The sequence below is a fragment of the Haliaeetus leucocephalus genome, unplaced genomic scaffold, assembly GCF_000737465.1.
Source record: "Haliaeetus leucocephalus isolate CR32 unplaced genomic scaffold, Haliaeetus_leucocephalus-4.0 Scaffold906, whole genome shotgun sequence".
Taxonomy (NCBI): Eukaryota; Metazoa; Chordata; class Aves; order Accipitriformes; family Accipitridae; genus Haliaeetus; species Haliaeetus leucocephalus.
This window is the reverse complement of record NW_010973342.1, coordinates 862,465-886,697: the sequence shown is the minus strand read 5'-3', so window position 1 is coordinate 886,697 and position 24,233 is coordinate 862,465. Positions and strand designations below refer to the sequence as shown.

The window sequence follows — 24,233 nt, the reverse complement described above, 5'->3', positions numbered from 1 at the left end:
ACAGGCCATTTCCTTACATCTATGTTGGTCAAAGGGAAAGATGAACTAAGAGTATAGGCTGCCCAGAGAGGGGGTAGATGCCCCATCCCAGGAAACATTCAAGGTCAGGTTGGACGGGGCTCTGAGGAACCTGATCTAGTTGAAGATGTCCCTGCTCACCGCAGGGGGCTTGGACTAGATGACCTTTAAAGGTCCCTTCCAACCCAAACTGTTCTATGATTCCATATTGGGTCTCTGCAGTACAGCTGAGGGTATTCTCTGATCCGTGTAAGTAGACAAAAATAATTACATGCAGCATAAGGTTCAGCTTGCAGTCAGTGGAAGTGCCATGGACTCTGGATAAAGCTGATGATTGGTGCCGCGATTTCTTTTTTGTGCAAGCAGTAGAGTTGTTTGAGAAATGATCGTGTGGTAACAAGCGTGAAATTAAAGTGTCTGAGTGAGCTTGCATTCATGCACAATACTCTGTGCAAACATATTTAAGTAGATGCCATCTATTGAATAAGCAGGCTTCTCTCAAAAACAGCTTAGTAAAGCATTGACAAAGACACCCAGCAGCCAGCCAGATCAGACTGCAAATGTTTGGTAGAATCCTGCTGTTAATTAAATTCTATGTGCAGGAAACTCCCCCCATTTTTAATACAGTCAGTGATGAACTTCTTGCACTCTAAAAGCTGTGGATCTCATTCTATAAACTTTTCATTCTATAAACCCAGGCTTCTCGGTGGCTATGTGTGCATTAGCAGGCAGTGCAGCCCAACAGGAGAGGCTCTGCAAAGCAGAGCAGTCGGCGATGCAGACCTGACATCCACACGAGGCACATTTGGGGAAGTTTAATTTCAGATTTGCTCTCACCTGCTCCTGTGGTCTGCAGGCCCAAGGCTGGGTGGATGGCATTAAGTGCTCCCTTGGAGCACATCATCTGGTTTTGTATCATCCAAAAAGAATCTGATTTGGGTGCTACAATATGAACAAAAATGCAGTAGGGCTGTAAGATTGAGGCATCAATCTTCAAAAATGCCTTCCCAGCCTGAATTCAGGTGCTAGTGTAGTTGCATTCTAGATGGTTGATATTGTACAAGATCACCCACCATAACTCTTCTTGCTCAAAACAACTGTAATCACGGAAAAAAAAGCAAATGTGCAATTGCTTTTTTCCCAAATGTTTTTCCAATTGGAAAATTTTACCTGGAAAATCTTAATAAATGACTGGCCCTGCTTCCAAGAACTCCACAGCTCTAAACTTTATTACCTGATACATTATGGATCCTGCAAGCAGTTACTTATGAGTAATACCATTAATTTCTGCAGGATTGCTCAAGTAAATAAAACCTTCCATTTCTTTCCAGGATCAAGATCCAGATCAAGATCCAAGAACATAATGCATTTTGGTTGGAACAGAACAATAGGTGTTTCCAGAAATTATGTGAAAAGTTATCTACTTTGGTCCTTCCCAAGTGAAATGAATATTAAGAAAGAAAAAAAAATTAAAAAGGGTCATTATAAGAACACATAGGCGTGAAATAGTTTATTCTGGGCAATGAAATCTGTCCTTTCATGACTAGAGAAACTCTGCTTCTTTGCTTGATCCTATGATTATTTCAGTCTATGCCCAAATTAAGCAAGTAGACCAACACCATGCTCATGACAGATGTAAAATCTTTACCTTAGTACATTTGTAAACTGCTCTGTTGTTGATAGGAATACCATGTCATTTCATGGAGCGATAAAAATCTGTATTTTATGAAGAAATTGTGAAACCAAATTTTAAAATAGATTCAATTACAAAGAACTTTGCTTTGTAGAAGATAGAATGGGAACAATACAGTAAAAATAGATTATTACAAATAAAATCGTTTTCACTTCCAAAAGCCTAACTTATTTGGTTTAAAAAGTTGAAATGAAATCTGCTTACAGATGGTAACCCTTAAAAATAAAAGCACAATAGGACAGAACAAACATGCATTTATTATCAAAATGTGGATGTACAAGTAGTAAAATACCGTAAATATTTAGAATTATGGGTACTGTTTAAAAAAAAAAGGATTCCATGTCAGCAATACTTTGGATAAAGTATGTTTCTTTCTGTGCAAGATGGTTCTCATCCAGAATAGATCCATAAAAACAAAGACACATGTAAGTTCTTCACATTTTATAACACCTATCGATCTGAGCAAATTCTTAACATTTTTAGCTCTCCTTACTAAGCTGCTTTTCAACTCTGGCTCAGTCAGCTTATTGTTACAAATAAAAAGTTCCTTCTTTGTCATGGCTATCATACACTACTAATGTGTCTTATCCTGCATCCACTAAAGTCACGAGCAAAACTTTGACTTGGTCAGGGTCACATCTTTTACTACAAAGCAGAATGCATGAAGTTAAAGAACAATGTGAATACATTCACGCTGCAACTTTTCCAATGGGCTTCAGGTATTTAAATGAAATTATTCAGTGTTTGGCCTATTTGACACTACATTCACGTATTTACATCATATACATCTGTTATAAACTCAACAGCAGGTGATGAGAAATGGCTGTGTCCAGCAGTTTCACAAAATTCCAAACTGGACCATTTTAACTAACAGAGACAGAGAGGGGAATGTAAAGCCTTCAACACAAAGCTGGCCCCAATGTAACTTTGTCTCTTGCAAGTAGCCAGAACCGTGGCAATCTTTGAGAGGCTGCCTAATGAATTGTTTCAAGTTTTCTTCCAGGATTTTGAGAAGGAAAGTCACACTTACTTATAAAACTGTATGTTGTTGCTGATGGTAATTTTTCCAGTGGCAGAGTCAAAAGAAGAGCAGGGTCGTACGTGGAAAGTCTCAGCCGGTGTGCTCTGTGGGTTTGTCCTTGGCTGGGGATCCTGCTTTGGAGGAGTCAGACATCCCGGGGTCCGAGGGGTGAAGATGAAGGCATGCGCAGAGAGGACTTTTCCTCGCCCTGCCAGAGTGGAAGCGTGCGCGGGGCCGTAGCTTACTAGCTGCTGCAGCCTCTTGTGCAGCCGTGTCCCAGTAAATTGTTGTTACGTCCATCTTGGAGTTTCTCGTGGCTCTGAAGGGATGCTCTGCTGTCCATGCTGGAAGTCTGTCCACTTTGATCCTGCTGTCTTCTTAATCTGCCAAAGGTTAAAAACATTGATAGAGCTATCATGTGCAGGTAACTGTATCAGAATGACAGCCATGGCCTGTCCTGTGGACAGCCCATACACCTGTGTATAAAACAGATTCCTGCACCATTTGATCTCTATTAACTCCTTGAGCTTTATAGCTGCCATTTCTTCTAAACACTGATGATTGCTTCCTCCTAAATATGTGCAGCTGGGTCTTGGTCAAACCCTGCTCCCATTAAAGCCTATCATAAATAGCCGGCAGAAGAGAGTGCTTTCTCTGGCTTTAGCACCTCTGCTCAGACTGTAACTTGACAAAACCTCCAGGTAGCTTGAGGCTGATGAGAGTTGTTGACTGGGCACAGAAGAGCAGTAAGCAGCTGCTCCCCTCTGCTCTCCTACAAAATTATCAGTAACCTCCATCAGTACAAGAGAACAAAACATGAGATGAAAGTATATTCAGTATTCCTCTTGTTATTACTTCATATATTGTCAAAGCCTCCTACGTGGTTTCAAGGAACATCAACAAAAAAATCCTACATTGTTTAGAGACTGCAAAGTTATCTTCTTTTGACATCATTTTCTAGAAAACAGCAACAGCCCTAGCAGCACTTGCAGTTCCCACCAATCATTTTATTATCGAGCTTCTCAGCATCTCTGTTCAACGCTGTTATCAACTTCTGTGATTTTACCGATTCATGTGATACTCAATGTTTTCCTCTAAACACAGACAGAATGTAAGTAGTTTCAAGAAAGGTGTAAAGATTCATGGGGAAGCTACGAGGTAGAAACTAATTAAAAAAACAAAAACCAAACATGAACAGCTGCAGTTTTGGAGGAATTTTTCTCTGACTGTCTGTTTTCTCAAAATAAGAAGCAGCTGTTGTTGTATTCCCAAAAAAAGGGACCAAGATTTGGCACCAGAGACACTATGGAAGAAGCTCTTTGTAACAGTGATTATAAGTGATATATATGATATACTCCAAAATAAAAAATACTCAGTAATGGAAAAGCATGCAAAATTGAAATGTAAATGGTCAATTTAAAAGGATAAAATACTTCCAGGTGGCATGAAGACTATAGAGACACCATACTGAGGACTCAGAAGAGAATGTGAAAGGACATGAAAATTCTGTCAGAGCTCAACAGAGGAGTAAAGGAGACTATTTAAAGTACTAATAATGAAAACACTGTCCAAATAGGTTAAGCTTAAAAGAGCACAAACACTGCCACATTAAATAAAAAACTATAAGGCAGACTGAAAAAAAAAACCAGATTAGAGGAACAAATGGCTAAAAACATTTACCCTAATGATGATTTTTTCAAGTGCACCAGAAATAACGATGGCTACTGGTGACTACAGGCCAGTGGATGACTGAGATATTAGAGGATAGCACAAGAAATATGAGTCCCTAGCTGAAAAGCCAATGAATTATTTTCACTGATGTTCATGACAAATGAGCTTAGGGACATTCCTTTCTTCATGAGAAATTTGTCCATCATCTCCAGTCAAACCATCAGTCAAACAGCTTTAGAACCAGTCATTCAAATGAATGTTGACAAAGTGTCAAGACAGTGGATTTTCTCCCAAGGGCTCAAAGAAAATTGAAATATATACTTTCTGCCCAGCTGAATGGAGTATGTAACTTACTGCTGAAACTGCCTTGGCACCAAGGAATGGACCACAGCAAATGTGATGGGTTTGGGTTTGTTTTTTGTTTTGTTTGTTGCTGTTGTTGTTATTAAGGGCTTAAAAAATGATCTGGGGGACTACCAAGAGAGTAATTGAATGAGACAAAGTCTTGAAACACCTTAGGGTTTGAGATACTGGTCCTTACAAGAGCGAGGTATTTGTAGGCATCAAGAGAAAAGGCCACAGTGCTTGGAAAATCATGGTGCAAACTGTGGGTTGCAAACCTGTGCAAACTAGTAAATAGAGGAGTGAGAGAAATTTTGGCTCTATGGAGATCTGAGGAATCATGGCATTAGTCTAAGACATGCAAGTACTTTTCTGCCTGAATTTGTTTAATATTTATTTGGTTCATAAAATGTGAAAAAGAAGGCATTTACTGTACTGCTAAAATTAATGGGGAAATAAGAAGTCTCTCAATAACAGTATAAAGCAGGAAAACACCAATTTTTTTTTTGAAAACCACTCAAACTGGCACAAAAGCAGCATGTAAGGAGGACAGCCGAAAAAGGAGAGCATAATGAAGCTCATGCTGAGTTCAAAAGATACCACTGACCAGCCTCGAACTTCCCACTCTCTACAGAGGTGGTTTCTATTATTGATTTATTTCCATTTCTTTTCTTTTATCCTGTTCTTACTCCCCAGGTCTATTATTGAAGCATAATTAGATTATGGGGGTTTGGAAATGCTAAGGAAATACATTGTTTTAGCAGTGCCTCATTGTATTCCCTTTTCAGACATTTTCTGTATCTGGATTCACTACACATATTTACAAACTATCAAAGTAAGCAATAGGTTATTAACCTGATGATGTAGTAAAAATTTAACTTATTTAAGCACTTAATAATTTATCAATCACTTTATTCAGTGATTCAAATTACATTAAAGACTTCACTCTAAGGGGTTATTATGGGCATGCTAACACCTACTTACCAGTGTGCCCTGGGGGCTGGGGAATTGGACTAAGAATGAGGAGATGCAGATTCTGTTTCTACCTCTGTCACCCTTTGGGCAAATTACAGCCCTTTTCTGTGCCTCAGCTTCTCTCTTGACAAATAGAGAAAAAGTAGAGGAGTGAAGCTGAGGGGGAATTATATTTGTCCAGAAATCTCACGTGGTTTGGAGCTCAAGTCATAAATCTGAGATGGATAAGTTGTGGCTAAGAAATACAAACAAAAAGATCATTGAAGCCATGCATGGAGTGATGAAACCTTGTGTTCTTATCAAACCTGTGCCTGCAGGAGATTTTACTGGATAAACTGGTGACAGAGCATGTTATAGGCTTGTACTTGCAGCTCTCGATTAGGCAAAGGATGCAATGAGCAGGAACGTGCCAAGCAACGCGGGACTTTGTAGTTGCACATCAGATGTTGAGGCAGCTGTTGCCAAGAATGATGGAAGCTGAGAGCTTTGTGCCTCTAAGTACTGCTCTGTGCCTCACAGGCCTGAATGAAATGGGGAATTACAGTCTGGTGTCTGTGATGATTAAGAAAAGAAGGTGGCATATATAATCAAGCAAAATGTAATTATACTGCATATGTAATTATGCATATATGCATTATTGAATATATAAAAATACAAAAGTAAAGAGAGCAGACTGGGTAAAAGCTAGCATAGAAAATAAAATACTGAAGCAAAAAAGACTGCTACAACTATGGCAGGCCAGAATGAAAACCACAAACATCTAACGAAACCCAGTAGCAAACTTAGGGACCACCAGGGAAGAGCTTACAACTCAGCTTTATTCACTAGATGGAGAATACTGAAAGTTTGTCTTTAGGCTGCTTAGTAGGATAAATTCAATGAAAACTTCTCTGCTAGGCAGAGAATGGATTAGAGCAGCCCTGCGGAGAAGGACTTGGGCATGCTGGTTGATGAGAAGCTCAACACAACCCAGCAATAGCTCAGAAAGCCAACTGTATCCTGGGCTGCATCAGAAGAACCATGACCAGCAGGTCGAGGGAGGTGATTCTGCCCCTCTACTGCGCTCTCATGAGACCCCACCTGGAGTACTGCCTTCAGCTCCAGGGCCCCCAGCAGAAGAAGGACATGGACCTGTTGGAGCGAGTCCAGAGGAGGGCCACGAAGATGATCAGAGGGCTGGAGCACCTCTCCTGTGAAGACAGGCTGAGAGAGTTGGGGTTGTTCAGCCTGGGGAAGAGAAGGCTCCGGGGAGACCTTATAGCGGCCTTCCAGTACCTAAAGGGGACCTACAGGAATGCTGGAGAGGGACTTTTTACAAAAGCATGTGGTGATAGGACAACGGGTAATGGTTTTAAACTGAAAGAGGGCAGATTCAGATTAGACGGAAGGAAGAAGTTCTTGACTGTGAGGTTGGTGAGGCACTGGAATGGGTTGCCCAGAGAAGTTGTGGATGCCCCATCCCTGGAAGTGTTCAGGGACAGGTTGGATGGGGCTTTGAGCAACCTGGTCTAGTGGAAGGTGTCCCTGCCCATGGCAGGGGGGTTGGAACTGGATGATCTTTAATGTCTTTTCCAACCCAAATCATCCTATGATTCTATAAAAAAAGATGAAAAGTTGCAGGTTTCAGATTTGCTGAGACTAAGGGCTCCTCTGAAACCACTGCAACTTCAGCAAAAATAAAATAAGGCTATTGGTCTGTGTTTCAGTCTAGCTCCAAAACTGCAGATAAGCTCAGGTCAAGACCTAAACAAATCTCACCACAGCAGCTGTGTATGAACAAGCAGTCTCTTCAGTTAAAATGTTGGACAGTTGCAGAAGTGAAATTTATCTCATTTGTGCATTCTTGATTCCTTGGTGCCAGAGCTGGAGCACTTTTACATCAGATGTTCTCAGCTTTTGAAAAACATGGGTACCTCGACACAGTTCCTGTAATCATGGCAAAATAAATGTAGTCTGGGCTGTTCTGTTTAAAAATGGCACTAGTGCAATAAATCATTTGTAGAAAACTGCTTTCCAGTGAATGACTTATCTTGCCTTTAAGCTGATGCAGCTACAGGCTGTGATAACTTGATAAAGGGAGAATGAATGGCTTGATGGGGACCTAGCTGTGGATCTGAACCAGGTAGCTGTTCCTGTGCTGAATACTATTGACTGAGAATAAATGGTAAAATGGCCAGCTGCAGATGAAAAAAGTGAACAAGTGGTTCTAGTGGATAGTCATATGGAAAAAAAAAGGCCTTCAGGGAAAAGAGGAGGAAAATGAGTTTGAACAGTGTCTATTACATTTATTCCATGACAATTCTGTACAAATACGTAAGTACTCTCAGAGGCAGTTATTCTGGGAATTAAGAGTGGTTCTACTGAACCAACAAAGAGCTGTAAACTGAGTTTTCTTTCCCTTCACCATTGCTCCATGCAATATTGATAGTGTGTGACACCTGAGTGTGGAACAACCTCCTCTCCAGCAGTGAGGAAGAAAGAAGCTGTACCAAGCACTACAGGAATGCATCAAGAAAAGTAACTGAGCCTTCAGTCAAGTCTTGGGCTTCATCAGTATTTCTGGTAAAGAGAAAGTGTCTGTGTGAGCTATGGAAAGGTTTTTAAGATTATTATTATCTTGATACTCAGATATTATAGTAGAGTTCCTGCAGTACTGATTTCCAGTGCTGCATCTTGAATATGAGACTCCCACATGTACCAGGTCCTACAGGAAACTCTTTTTATTATAGAAAATTTGCAGGTGAGTTTCCCAGTGTAGCAAACCTGGTGTCCTGGGTGTGGAGGAAAGAGAATGGTCTGAGTGGGCTGTGACTTTGCCTTACCATTTCTAGATTTAGCATTTTACCTTGGTGTATTGATATTTCAAACACTGCTGGAGAAAACAGATGCTTTTGGTTTGGGGAAATGGTGGGCATAATAATACGAGCTTTAGAAACTGTAGCTTTATTGTAGGAAAAAAAGTTCTATTAATGGAAACTTTTACACCTCTTGAAAGAAGCCCTGAGGAGTAGATAAATGTGCGGAACATTTATCCCAGTTACTCTTCACAAGGGAGGGGGTCTGAGGTCAGAACAGATGAGGCATGTCTATGCTAGCTTTTCAAACTCATGAATCCTGGGGGACAGCTTGCTAAATAGTTAGAAACCCACCTCAGTTCTATGATTTAGCAACTACATAGAAGTAATGCTGATGTCTTGTCCAGATGGCCTTGCTAGAAGGCTAATTCTGAACATGTCCGAATCAGGAGAAAAAAATAACTGATCTGTCATGGGGAATGACTGTGCTCAGAAAGGAACTATTATTTCAGCTATATCTCTCTGTGTGTGTCCCTGTGATTTGTCTACTGGAACACAGATACAGGGGGGATTTCAGAAAAACAGTAAAGACTCTTATGTACAAATCCTGTATTTTTAGAATATCAGTTGGTAAATACAGACTCTTTGGAAGATAGTATTCCTTCAAAATGAAACACTAAAACCTTTTTGTTCTCAATAGAAAATATCTAGCAATGAAATTTTATAAAGGAATTAGAATTCAGAAAGTGACAGACATAGGCATTGTTTTGTTAGATCCTGGTCATAGAAAAGTGAAATGTGGAAGTTATGCCATATAACTTAAATTGCTGGATATTCTGGAGTTGCAAAAATTCCAGCCTAATTGAAAATAATTTTTACAGAGTGCTATAATTCTGTAGAGGTGGACTCCATAAAGTAAGAGGACCGCTACTGTGGCAATATCTCACAGGGATACTTCCAGAGCTGGCAGTACCCAGCATGTCTAGCCAAGATAATAACTTGTAGATAGCTGAGGCTGGACTGAGATATCTTGGCAATGAGGGCAGGTAAGGTGTCAGTTTGGTGCCCACTGCTATTACCCACTATTTGTTTTCATTTTAGTTTTTATTCAGTGTCGTAATGATCCGTCATAATTTGTATACAAACACAAGAAAAAATGCCTGGGTGAACTAATCAGACGTGGTCAATATGACTGCTTCCTCAAGGTGGTGATGCTTTAACTCTTCCCACTCCACCACTGCCTGTCCCTGAATGTAGCTAATCTGTCTTGATGGTAACTAAGCACTGTTTTACCAAAAGGTCCAGAATTTGCTTTCTAAAGAAATGGAGATGGTTAGTGGCTGTTTGTACCCCTCATCAGAACTGGACTCCCTGATCAGTTACACACAAACCAAAGATGAAACTCTCAACCCAAACAATTTGGTAAATTTGTGGCACTCTAGAGCTCCACAAACTAATATCCCCACCCATTCTCTTTATTTCCAGCCAAAAGGTGTAAAAAGAAAGACTTAATGGTACTTTGGAGTCTAACTGTGGCAATAAGATTTGCCTATTTTCTCCTTGTGGAACAAGTACAGAGTATATCCATGTGTTCCTCACATTTTGGAGTGGTTTTATGCAGAGAAACCTGTCCTGAGAAAAACCAGAAGGATTTGGACTGTGAAGACTCAAAAGGACTCACACCGTCAACTCAAAGTGCAGCATCACCCTTGGTATTGTTAACCTGGAGTGTGACAGAAAGTAAAAACAGAAGGCTGCTGGCTAGCTTGAATTTTACATATTGGTATAACAATTGTGAGAAGGCATATGTTTTCGTTTACCTCTCTTACCTAAATAATGAGTGCTCAGTGGTAAGTAGGTGGTAGAGAGCTGAAAGCTAACAATGGTGGTTATGCCAGCTCATTTTCTGGATTAGCACACCCAGCAGCCCCAAAAAGACTCTGTTCCCTTGGTTTGACACTGAGTAAAAATGTTCATGGCACCCACAACCTTTCATGCTTTAGCCAGAAAAACAGAGTCACTTCACCAAGCTCATGCAAAACCTTATCTTTTGTAAAATCCCTTATTTAAGCTTTATAGATGCTCATGCACATCAGTAAAAGTGCACATACTAGAAAATCAGGGCGATTTTTTGGCAGTAATATGTAGGTTCTGCAGTGTGCACATGACTTTTCAAAAATAATGAGTTATATGCATGTGCATCTCATCCTCCACTTTGAAAACTTTCCCCATTATTTTTCTGCCATCATTTTAACATCAATTGCAGGCAATGATTGTAGAAATATTGATAACTGAGTGTGATTTCTGGGACAATAAGCAGCTTGGCTGGTCATCTAGCTACCACTGTGGGGAATAAGAATGGAGTTTGATATATGGACACTTTATTTTCTGCCTGCATTTTTAAAGGTTTCTCTTATAAATTGGTTCTTGCTGTGTTCTATTTTTGTATAAATTGAAGAAGCTGGAAGTATTTTACAATTGTAAATGGGTGTTACTCTTTCTCTTATATCTCCATTATTCTGCTTACTAGTTCTCATGTGCCAGGTTTTCATTCAACTACGTTTTTTAGTGAAAAGGTAAAATAAAGAAGCAGAAAGAAATGAACAAAGCATCCTGATCAGGTTATTTTTAACTGAACAGGCATATTTGGGAAGAGTATTTTTTCTTTTCAAAAGAAAATAGCCATCAAATATTTCAGAAAGGAATGAAAATTCCTGTATTTGCTTTCTTTTTTAAAAAGTTAACAAAAACAAGCTGATGAGTTGATTGGAAGTTCAGGAAATTTCCTTATTTTACACTACCATCCATAAAGAAGAAAACACTAACCTTTGCTCAGTGTAAATCTTAAGGAAACATGCTAACAAAAAGAACAAATATGATACTCCTAGACTGTCTACATCCTGTTAGTGTGAGCTGCAGATCCCATCTTGCCCTTTCATGCTCAGATTTGCTTCCCAAGGAAACCAGGGTGCTGGGTGAGGAGTTGGCATATGGTTAGGACATGTGAACAGAGGTAGGTCTCTGGCCAAATTCTGAGAAATTCCCCAATTTGAAACTGATTTCATAGCAAAATATATCGGAACTAATTGATATAATAATGCTGCATAAGATTAAGTTACCTGGTAACCTGAACATCTGCCAAATTATTCATCCGCTTCCCATTCCCCAGAGGGACCCAGGAGGGCTCTCATGACGGACAGCAAATAGAGCGCTGCATGGGAATGTCATTTCTGTATTTTAGGCATCCATTACATTTGCACCAGAAGGTAAAATGGTGCAGGAATTGATGCCTGGAAGTGAAATGACACAGTTTGGCGTGCATCCTTATGGCTAAGTTCTCTAATCTTCAAACCAGAGCTGTTATATTCCAGCTGCCTATTAGGCAGCCTTTGGTCTATGCTAACCTCTGAAACATGAAGGGAATTGCTTCAGAGAGTGATTTTGGCCCGGGAAGAATTATGCCAGGGACCATGCTAACAACTGAGTAGTGTGGAAAATTGCCTATATTCTGCCTTTAAAAAATAGGCAGAAAACAACAATGAAGGTGGAAAATGCAGGATGAGAAAAAAAAGGAGTAGAAATGGAAGGAGGAGAGTTAAGCACCTGAAAAATGAGGAAGAATCCCAACTGTGGAGATCTAATTAATTTAACTAAGTAATTATATAGCTAATTAAAACTATCTCAAAAGGCAGCTGCATATAGCTAATGTTCTTTTTTATTAAAAAACCCTCTTTACACCTAACAGAGAAGCAGTAACCATGGCAGACTTAATAGTGGGCTTTGCCTTTCTTTAGCTTGTGCACAGGGTGATCTCAGTAGTGCTTTCAGGAAAACAGAAATCACTGAAAAGTGTATGAGTTTTCTAAGCATTTTCAAGTAAACAAGGCAGACACAATCTTGCTCTGGGCCAGAGGAAGCTTGAGGCAGACCAGGGCAGACTTAAGGACCGACTGGAGCAGAGTCAACACTCATCACTCAGCAATGTCAGCGCTGCGTCACACAACTCCAAACTGAAAATTAGAGTCTGCAAATTCAGATAATTTCCCCTCACTCTAGAGTTTGTGTAGACAACCAACATGTGCAGAGCAGCTTTAAATGAAACACAGTGCTACTGTGTGTTTGTGTAATAGCAGGTATGTATTTTGGGAGACCTGAGTCCAAGTAGTAACCTCATCAAATCACTAGCAAGAGTGGATGTCATGGGTCTTTAGCTCTTCCTTGATAACATTCACACTTAAAACGTGCTTGTTCTTGGCCTCCTGCCCCCGTGGCTAGGCACATATGGCTCAGATGCAGTTGCCCCACAAGTGGTGTTTGGTGCCGTACGAGATGCCCTTGATTTCCTGACACCCTGAGAGAGCAGGCAGACCCAACCGCAGACCAGAGGTGACCTGTGCCTATTGGACTGGCAGCTAGGCATTTAGTTTTGCAGAAATGAACTGAGCCCATGACTACGGGATGGATTTTATGCCAGCTTACTGTAGACAACTGAAAGATTAGTTCAGGCTCTCTCCACAGCATAAATAGAGGCACTAACACAGATTAATTAGTTCCAGTCTAAGTTATCTAATATATGTGTCACAGATCAACCTTGGGAGATGCAAGTCTGTCCTCAGTGACTACTAAAGGAGCTTAAAGAAATGGTTTTTAAATTGAGTAGTTTAAAGGAATATAGTCTTGTTGCATCTCCAGTAAAATAGAGATATCTTTCCTCTCTGAACCACAGATTCAAGCTCCTTCCTGTTTAGCAGCTGTATAAGCTCACCACACACTGCACTGCTTAACAGAGCCAATTTGCTTCTGGATTAGAGCTAATTTACACCCACACTGTTCAGGCGTGCAGAAATTGAATAGTCCTATCAGCCTGGAACATAGCACACACCGACAAACACTGCCAAGAGCTGGGTAATGAAGTCACCGAGGAGCACAGGGGTGCAATTGCCTGTTCATCCATGCAGACGTGCCGGTAGCATATCTGGGCTCTGGGTCTGCCAGCAATGGCTTTTCTGCATGACTTGGGCTGTGTCTTGAAAAATACTTTGTCATCTAATTCCCATTTATTTCAGGTACCTTTGAAAATCTTGCGTACACCCTTTGGGGTTGGAGTTGTTCTGTGTCTAACCAATATTTAACTCAGTCTGTCTTTGACCCAAAACATGTACTTTTGGTGCTGACTGCTTCGACAGAAACAGTCATAACCTCAGGTCTGTTTTCCTAATGCACTGTGACGTATGTGTTTTGATAGCTCAGTAGATTATCATGTAATCATTCAAATAACTCTGTTTTAACTCCATTTAAATTTAAATGACTGAGGCACGGGCTAAAAGTTACATTTTATTACAGCTGAATGTGAAAAGTAAAATTTTGGAGGAAGTATCCCCATGTAGCACAGATGTCTTCTTGTACCACTGACACTCATGACATTTACTCCCACCCGTTCCAAAAATCCTTGGAGAAATATGCTTATACCATGGGTAATTGATTCAGGTTGATAGTTCCTGCTGAGTAATTACGCTCACTAAATGCCTGTGAATATAATTTTCTATCCACCAGCAATTTATAATCAAGCATAATGGGTTCAGGTGCACATACAGCGTGAGTGACATGTGAAATACTAGTATGTGGAAGTCAAGTGACAAATTATACTGGATGCTGTAGCATGTTGACCTGCAATGTCTTCAGATCTCAGGTTTACCCTGGGAATTGATAAAGCAAAATAAGAGTGAAGACATGACGTAAATAAATGAAAACATCAAACCATGTGCAGCCATTTAAGAAAATGAGACTAAAACAACCGATTAAAACTAACATTAAAGCCGTGCTCAGACTAGTAAAATAGGTGTCTTTAAGAAGTGAGTTATTGTCCATCCAAGACCAGGTGCATCCTAAACAATATATGTCTTGTTCAGCCACATTTTAAAATGTGAACTAGTTTTTCTAGTTTAGATACATCTGTAGATCCATATGTACAAGGAACAGGAAAGCAGCTATGAAATTTCCTGATAATGTATTGGTTATTAGACTTTGTGGGACCACAGAGAGAAAATTTTCTTTCTAGTTAGCCAGAATTCAGTTTAAAAACTACAGGCACTTGCCCACGAATAAGGGTATTTCTCAGCAGAGTGGGCCAAAACTCATTCTCAAGAAAGACATTAATTTCCCAGCCTTCCTTAGGTGTGTATCCTGAAGGATGCAGGCTCACCCTTTTGTTCAGCTGTCAGCAGATGGATAGATCACAGGAACTGCTTTGAAATATTCTCTTCCTTTATTCTTCTGGTGAAAGTTTCAAGGTAAAGTGATCCTTTGGGTCAAGTCTAAATGAAATATACAGGGAGAAGGACAATTCTTTGTCTGCTTCTAGAGCTAGATCTACTTTACTGGAAACATATTCACAGCCACAGTCATCCCCACCGAGACCCTGGACCTCAGGGCAGGAAGATTTTACAGAAGAGCTGAAGATGCCTGTTACAGATAGCAGGTCACAGCAACAAGCATAATTTTGCTAACAGACTGAGAATTTAAAGACAAATAATAATGCAATGTCTGTGAAATGCCTGCTGCCTTTGCAGTGATGGTGATGCACGTCTGCAGCTCTGTGGCAGTGAACTGGTGTGACAGACAGCCACCGCAAAACAGGACTGGACAGGATAGGATGGCAGTCAGCCATCACCGAGACATGGCCATTCAGTCCCATCTCATTTTGCCTCTTTACTTTTCATGCCTCTCCCCTAGTGCTGAGAAGAGGATCCTGGTTCAGAGGTGAGTGAGGAAAATATTAGCTGTGACAACCGACTTGCGTAGCAGCACCAATTTGCTTAATGTGGCATCTCTAATTGAAACTGCAGCTCCACAGGAGCGGTATAGTCAATAATTTAAGAATTAAGGTATGTGGAAAGCTGTATTAGGTTTGCGTAGCAAGGTTTTGGTAGTGGGGGTGCTACAGGGGTGGCTTCTGTGGGAAGCTGCTGGAAGCTTCTTCCCCTATGACTGACAGAGCCAATGCCAGCCGGCTTCAAGACGGACCCATCGCTGGCCAAGACCGAGCCCATCAGCAATGGTGGTAGCACCTCTGGGGGAACATATTTAAGAAGGGAAAAAAAAACCCAACTGCGCAATGGCAGCCAGAGAGAGGAGTAAGAATACGTGAGAGAAACAGCCCTGCAGACCCCCAGGTCAGTGCAGAAGGAGGGGAGGAGATGCTTCTGGCACCGGAGCAGAGATTCCCCTGCAGTCCGTGGGGAAGACCATGGTGAGGCAGGCTGTCCCCCTGCAGCCCACGGAGGTCCACGGTGGAGCAGATCTCCACCTGCAGCCCAGGGAGGACCCCATGCTGGAGCAGGTGGGTGCCCGAAAGAGGCTGTGACCCTGTGGGAAGCCCACGCTGGAGCAGGCTCCTGGCAGGACCTGTGGAGAGAGGAGCCCACGCTGGAGCAGGTTTTCTGGCAGGACTTGTGACCCTGTGGGGGACCCACGCTGGAGCAGTGTGTGCCTGAAGGACTGCAGCCTGTGGGAAGGACTCACAGTGGAGAAGTTCATGGAGGACTGTCTCCTGTGGGAGGGACCCCACGCTGGAGCAGGGGAAGAGTGAGGAGTCCTGCCCCTGAGGAGGAAGCAGCGGCAGAGACAACGTGTGATAAACTGACCCCAACCCCCATTCCCCATCCCCCTGTGCTGCTGGCAGGGAGGAGGTAGAGAAAATTGGGAGTGGAGTTGAGCCCAGGAAGAAGGGAGGGGTGGGAGGAAGGTGCTTTAAGATTTAGTTTTTATTTTCTCATTACCCTGCTCTGATTTGATTGATAATAAATTAAACTAATTTCTCCAAGTCTGTTTTGCCCATGATGTAATTGCTGAACGATCTCCCCCTGTCCTTATCTTGACCCAGGAACCTTTTGTTACATTTTCTGTCCCCTGTCCAGCTGAGGAGGGGAGTGATAGAGCAGCTTTGGTGGGTACCTGGTGTCCAGCCAGGGTCAATCCACCACAAAAGCTAGTCTGGCTTTGCCTGATTATTGGGACCTGACAATAAACATTCTGAGACTGGAATAAGCATCTGGGAGGAGGCTGGTTCAGCCCTACCCTTCTCACAGCAGCAAGCTTCCAGGAATCAGAGCGTGTGAGTTGCCAGGGAGCAACCACAGCCTGCACTGACCTCTCTGCTGGCTCATCTCTCCACCTATTCCTCATGCAAGATTTTTCTGCCAAAGTCCAAAACTTAGATTCACAAGAATTCTAGTTAACCATACAGCTCTTTCATTCCCTGAAGGATGGCCCCCCAAAGGAAACTTAGCTGGTCATTCATTTGTGATCGCACAGCAGAATTTGCAGCCTTTAGTTAATCACCAAACCTCTCTACATAATGCATGGGGAAGGTGGGTGCCTAACACAGGGATCCACAGAACCCACTGTATTGAACACCAAGCCGTCTAGGCTAGTCACTAAGGTGCACCCACGACAGGAGTACATGTTATGCCCGAGGTGGGACACAGGACAATTATCTCCAGCTGGGTTTCACAACCCCGAGGTCTTCCCAGTGGATGGGTGCCTGATGTCCCCTGAAACACAGCAAGGGACAATCTGAATCTTAGCTAAATCTCTTACTGCCCTGTCTGCTTTACTTTCCCTGTTTCCAAAAAGGATATATATATATATGTACTTGCATATATGCATGCATCTATATGTACATTTTACTCTGCAACCCTTGTGCTATTATGGAGAGTCTATATGAAAATGGAGACCTTATAAGCAGTGAGAAAGCATAGAAGTACATACCCAGCCATCTCATCTAATAGTGGCCCATTTCAGACACTAGTGGACACTGTCAAAGAACAAGCTAAATGGAGACAAATGTCTGCTTTGGCATATCCTCCTCGCTTCTGATGTTTCCAGACATCCCAAACCAATGAGTGCATCAGAGGTCTCACGTCTCATGGACCTTGATGCATTTTTTCCCATGAATTTCTCTAATCCTTTTCTGAATCTTTTCATACATTTAGCATCCAAAGCATCACTTGGCAATGGGCTGCATCACACAAAAAAGCATGGTTTGTTTTCTTTTAAACCCGCAGCCTGATAACTTTGCGACATTGAGTTACCAGAAAGGGTGAATAATCATTGCTTAGTCATCTTCTCATTAAGTTTCAAAACATACTATTATTTAACCAGTTTCAGTCTTTTCAGTTGCCTCTTGTCTGAGTTTAAACTAGTTCAAGTCTAGGAAATCCTTCAATGTGAGCCATGCCACACCTCCAATTCTGTTTTTCTTTTTTTGCAACCATTCTCAGTCCTTTGTAACTTTTTTGGCATAAGGAAGCTGACTGTGCACAGAATGGAAGATGCGGGTGTATGTATATGAACATATCTCTGTATACACACGATGACATCTTGATGTTCATTTCTCTATAGGTTTCTTTGCAGTTATGAGCATATTAACATGTTTTAGTTGTCCACTAAGCATTGTGCTATCCACAGTCTTTTCAAAATCTCTCTCCTTCGTAACTGAAGCTAATTTAGAGTCTATTGTACTAAAGGTAAAGTTTAGATTATTTTCTTCCTAACAACGTATTTGCATTTATCACTACTGAATTTCAGCTGCCATTTTCTTATTACCCTGCAACTCAGAACCATGACTATCACTATCTACTGCAGTCCTCTGCAGTCAGATTTAGTTTTGACTACTCTGGTATCATAAGTGGACTTTGTCACCTCACCATTCACCTCCCTTTCCAACTCATTTATGAATATATTCAACAGATACACAAAGTATCAGAACGACTGGCAATAATAATGTTATACCATTACTGGCTTGTTTCTGTGTTGTTTCAGCAACTGTCCCCAAAATGTTTTCCTAAACCAGGATGAGGAGTTCAGTCTTCATGACTCATTCTTAATTTAAGGAGAGTCGTAACAAGTGAGAATTTATGCTAGTGAGGGACATGAAGAGAGGTGAAAAGAAATCATGAAGGTAACCCCCTATGGTCACTGAACAGTCATGACCTGTTATGCAGCCATCATTTATCACAGATATGATTTGTTCCATGTAACCTATTAAAAAAATAAAAATCTTATATGGTGCTCAGAATCATACAGTTTTACTTCCTCTCCAAAATCTGAGATGTGCAAATGAAGATTTTTCTTTTCTCTGCCTATGAATTGACTTTGATTAGTTTTTATGAGGTATGTTTGTGTTTAATTTTCTGTAAATGGCAATGAATTGCTGACCTACAGTGCTGAGGATCTGCATCTTATGAGGATCTGCATCTGCATGTTATCGTGATCCTCCCAGGACCACATTTCAGCACAGAGAATGCTCTGATATATGCACCCCCTCTCCCCCCGAAACTTTCATTCCCAGTTTAATGTCCATTTGGTGAAGTGTAGCCACTACAATGGTATGGTTACTTGCTTAGGAAAAGTTTAGCCATTTTTCCTGGAAGGCTTAGAAAATGAGGTTCTAGATACTCATTAAACTTTTTTTTTTTTTTCCTCCATGAAACTGTGAAGGGAATACATTATTGAAATGATGGCTTTTGTATGACCACTCTTTTCTCCAAAAAAGTGAATTTGAAGGTATGCCTACAGAAAATTTACCATCTTGGACCTGCTGTGCTCAAATCTTTAGGCAGCTTGGCTCACAAAGAGAGTGACAGCTGGACTGGTAATTCTAAGCCAGTAATAACGAGCAGGAATCAAAGGCAGAAGTGAAAGGGCTTGTGTGACCAAGCAGCAGTTATTGGTGCCCAAAACCAAACCAGGTTCAACCATGTTCAGAAAGGCATCTTTCTAATTAGGTGAGATTGCAGGAGCAATCTCCAAAAGCAGATATATCCATTACAAAAGGGACAAGAAAGAGATCAGTGAAGAGCAGTGCAACCACTTGAAATGCCCAGAAAGAGATGGATCTAAACTGAATTAAGGTCAGCAAAAGTGGCAAGAAAAGAAAAGTTGTGCTGTAGCCTCATCCAAAAAGCATTCAGATATTATGGGGATTATGGTAATATAAATATCTCCAGAGACAGTAAGTGACATATAATACCTATTAAGAAAAGTACATTCAATGAGGTATACTGCAAATCATTATGAATATTCGATTCCAGTCAAACCAAAATGAAAGAGAGCACTCAGGGACTCTGGATTTGAATCTGAAAAGACAATTGAAAGGAAAGAAAAGGAACTACAAAAGGAGACATAATAAATTTAATCTTATAAAATGTGCAGAGAATTTTAAGCAAGCTTTTCACCTATGATATGGACAAAATCAGACCATGATTTTAAACATCTTAATATGCTTAAAATATGCCCCCTCAACTTTCGCTGTTTATTCTGGGAATGGAGAGCTGTCTGTTCACCTAGAGCTGTTCAGTACCTTTTAGGAAAGAATGGGTATGGCCAAACAGTAGGAATTATAGTAGGAAAACAGAGGGAAATGTGCAGCAGCCATCTGACCCTTCAATTTCTGGCATTGAACAAATACTGAGAAGAGAAATAAGGTGTACTAGTAGGTTAGGAAAGAGGCAAGCCTGTTCACATCAATGGAGACTAGACAGCTGAATATCATAGCAATGCTATTGCATGATATTAATATTAATTAAAAAACCTCCAACTTCAAAATCATTAGTAAGTTTTTTGAAAGTTTCCGCTAGAATTGTTAAAAACATGGATATTTTGCTCATCACTCCATTGCATTTATTAAAATAGTTTTGCAGATTTCTAACCCATTTTCATGTACATTGGATATATGAAATACATATTCTACTCAGTAAAAGGTGGCTATATGATGTAACTTTCATGAGCAGGCTGATAATTTTGATGAAAAGTTTGTAAAGTGTCTAACTGAAGGATTATTATGCTTGTGGAGCAGATATTTCCTGTGTTTTCTCCCCTGTTCTTTTTTTGCTCAGCTCTTTAATCTTAAAGACATCTTTCAGGGAGAAGTAGAATCTCAGAAACGATAAAGAGTAAGAAATATGATTCCACTACAAGCAAATATTGAATCTGTTTCTTCATTTTTGGCTATTTCAGGTTTTGGACATTCATAAACAGATGTAGATGTACGTGAAGATTTGTCTAGTGATAATGGCACAAAAACAGCAAAATAATCTGTGTTCAGATTTTTAATAAAGCTACGAAAAAACAGTGTGGTTTTAACCATACAATATTTCTTTCCCCCCCCAAAAAAATTTGAAAATATAGCCTACAGCTTCTAAATGAGATCAAGTTCTTGAAAAATTGCTGGCAAGTCTATGGAAATACAAATTCAGATACTGCAGAATGTTTGATGCTGCATTTCTAGATATAATAAAGCATCTATCCATAGAAATAGATTTAAAACCAGAAAAAAAAATCATTTGTCAGCAAAAGGACCCAAACAAGTCCCTGAAATTATCTTCAGATCATATTCTCCAGCCAAGACCCAGTGCGTGGACCATTTTTAGACCACAGTTTATTTAGTTTATGTGTTCAAAACCAAGTAAGATATTTTACTGACAATCTTAAGAAGAACAGAAAACATTTCCTGCACCACATTCTAACTTGGATTGTAAAAGGGCTTTCCTATGTTATTTTACTTTGGACCAGGTCAGTGTGTACCCCTCTCTTAAAGATACTGGAAGATAGTGTCAATGTGGACAGATGACATTTATTCATGTCATATCAAAAGACACATATGTATTTTAATTTGTAGCTCACATCCACTGAAATACTGATGTTAGTAAGAATAAAGCCTTGAATGAAACAACACTTCAGCCACTCTGGTATCTGAAGCTCTGGAAAAATAAAATCAAGATAAAATCTGCTTACAGTGTAAGGGATTTCATTTTGGAGGCTTAATGTTTTCCTGCACAAATGAAGATGAAGGTATAAAGCTACCTCTTCAGAACAGCTTAGATGTTTTACATGGAGTAGAAGGTATTTTCAACCCATGAATGTTGCACATCCCTAAAGCTGCTGTTCCATTATACAAGTGTCCCAAGAGCAAATTACATGGGGGTGGAAGATGAACATGGCCCTTATTTACTTTTCCTTAATCCTTTTATTAGAAGAATGGTGTATCATAGGAATGACCGTTGACTCGGATCACAGAAAGGCTTTGGAACGTTCAGTGTCCATTTTGCAGACATGAAAGCAGTATTCCCTTCAGATTTCACAAATTACCTAGACTGTTTTATAGGATTAACAGTAATGAGAACATGCCTAGCTAAACTGAAGCATAGAACTACACCTGGACTTCTCTCCTATAACCTCCATTTTTAGCCCACAGGACAGTCTTTTGCACTCATGCAAATATTAGGAATTTTTTTTTTTTTTTCTTTTTCTGGAAACTTTGCTTGATAGGGTTGTTTTCTGGCTTTTTTCTACAGAGTGACTGGGAATAGTTTGTAATCTCTCCAATCCTCTTCATCTCCCCAGTGACTTCTGAATAGCATCAACAGAAGACGCTCTGTGATCAGGAGTGTGTAAGTAAAGATACACGAATCTAACTTGTGTTACCCATTGCTGATAAGCACTGACTACACTTTTTTGTCCAGGAAGCCCTGTGCAATTAAATCCAATATATAAAGAAAACAGCTTATATCATGGCTCCAAGTCCTCCTTTCCTAATTCCTGATTTAACAAAACACATTTGCTCTATCATTCTGCAGTGTATGTTTGTGCTCTCTGACTGTATACAACATCTTACTTTTTAATTCTTCAAATCTTTCATCCTATCTCATAACTGTTCAAACCATAGATATCAGCTACTTAGTTAAACTACAGTCCAGCCAAATAAATTGCATTCAAGGACAAGGTAAGACTTACTGAGAAGTTTTATTGCCTGAATGCTGCCAGTAAAGCCATATGGAAAAACATCAGCCTTTTTAACTGAGCCCACTCGTTTGAAAGTTTGGCTTAGCTGAAATGGACTCATCTTGCTTAAAAGATTCCTATAAACACCAGTTTCCAACTACTTAACTATGGAAAGCAATAGAAAAGTGAAAATGTGCACATTCTCTCTTTGCTGGCATTATCTGAAACTAATAAGTTACTTCTTTCAATCACCTCAATTATTTTTTAATTCTTTTTAGCCTAGTAAGCCTTTTTTTACTCCCCCCCCCCCCCCAATCTGCAATCTAAGAGTTTCTGAGAGTCTCCTGAGCTTCTTGGAAAGAAAATATGGCATATTTCAAGATTTGCAGTATCTGTTGCAGGATGAAATATATAAAGTAATAAAGAGACACAGCCTGGAAGCATCAGCAAAACATTCAATAAAAACAGATTCTGCAATTTTACGAGTATTAGATTGCAAGATGCTGTGGAACTGGGATGGTTAACATTATACTCTAACTACACATTACTACCTGACTTTATGTTGCTCAGTTAGAAACATCTGAATTTTTTCCTTGAATCCTTTTATTCTCATCTTTTCCCTTGAAAGATGGGCTAATTGTTTTGATTCCCACTTTCTTAGGATTTATGTAATGTTCTGTGCCACTGAAGTAAACTGTGCAGAAGGCTTAAATCACAATAGAATGTAGATGTTTGAAGCTGAATATAATGAATATTCATAAGGAGGTATGCAGATATTTTCAAATAGATAAACTATATAAGCAATTCTGGTCTACGTAGAGGAACGTGGAGGAATATCAAAACATCCGGCTGTGTAAATCTGAGGCTGACTTAAAGACCTGCTTGGGATTGACACCTCACCTAATGGTACTATCATATATTATTGCATATTGTGTTTGTAGGAACAGTTAATGTCTTTCAGCATCTGTAGCTGTTCCTAAGAACTTCTTTGGCCATGTGGCTTTGGAAATCTGTGTAAGCACAGCCTCAGCCTCTACAATACAGCCTTGAGGGCATAGAAAGGTCTAAGGAAACCCACCATAAATTACTCTGGTGTATACTGTGTAGCCTCTTCTTTCCAGTATGATGACATCTCTGTCTGTCTGTCCTGGTTTCAACTGGGATAGGGTTAATTGTCATCCCAGTAGCTGGTATGGTGCTATGTTTTGAGTTCAGTATGCGAAGAATGTTGATAACACTGATGTTTTCAGTTGTTGCTCAGTAGTGTTTAGACTAAAGTCAAGGATTTTTCAGCTTCTCATGCCCAGCCAGCGAGAAAGCTGGAGGGGCACAAGAAGTCGGCACAGGACACAGCCAGGGCACCTGACCCAAACTGGCCAACAGTGTATTCCATACCATGGGACGCCCCATCCAGTTTAGGAACTGGGAAGTGGGGGGCAGGGATTCGCCACTCGGGGACTAGCTGGGTGTTGGTCGGCGGGTGGTGAGCAATTGCCCTGCGCATCGTTTGTACATTCCAATCCTTTTATTACTACTGTTGTCATTTTATTAGTGTTATCATTATTAGTTTCTTCTTTTCTGTTCTATTAACCTGTTCTTATCTCAACCCACAAGTTTTACTTCTTTTCCTTATTCTCTCCCCCATCCCACTGGATGGGGGGGAAGTGAGTGAGCGGCTGCGTGGTGCTTAGTTGCTGGCTGGGGTTAAACCACGACACTGTCATTGCTTTTATTTTGTTCCCATTAACTTGAATTCGCTTTGCACTTCAAAAGTTTCACACCTGCTTCCCCCCTTATTAATATTTTTATCTTTGAAAAATATTACAGAAGTCTCTCCATGTCCTTCTTCAGCTCTAATACAATTTAAAAAAGAAATGATTGTGGTCTGGCTTTAGACAATGCAGGATCTGTTGTAGTTCTGTACTAAATATTTTTC

General features: G+C 40.4%; 1 protein-coding gene across 1 annotated transcript in view; it reads right to left on the bottom strand.

The window, feature by feature from the left end:
- Positions 1-2,976: 2,976 nt before the first annotated feature.
- STK32B (serine/threonine kinase 32B) overlaps positions 2,977-24,233 on the bottom strand; it is a 147,586-nt gene continuing 126,329 nt past the window's right edge. Inside the window, exon 12 of the mRNA XM_010583545.1 lies at positions 2,977-3,115. Within this exon, the coding sequence (XP_010581847.1) occupies positions 2,977-3,115 (139 nt within the window). The remainder of the gene's footprint in view (positions 3,116-24,233) is intronic.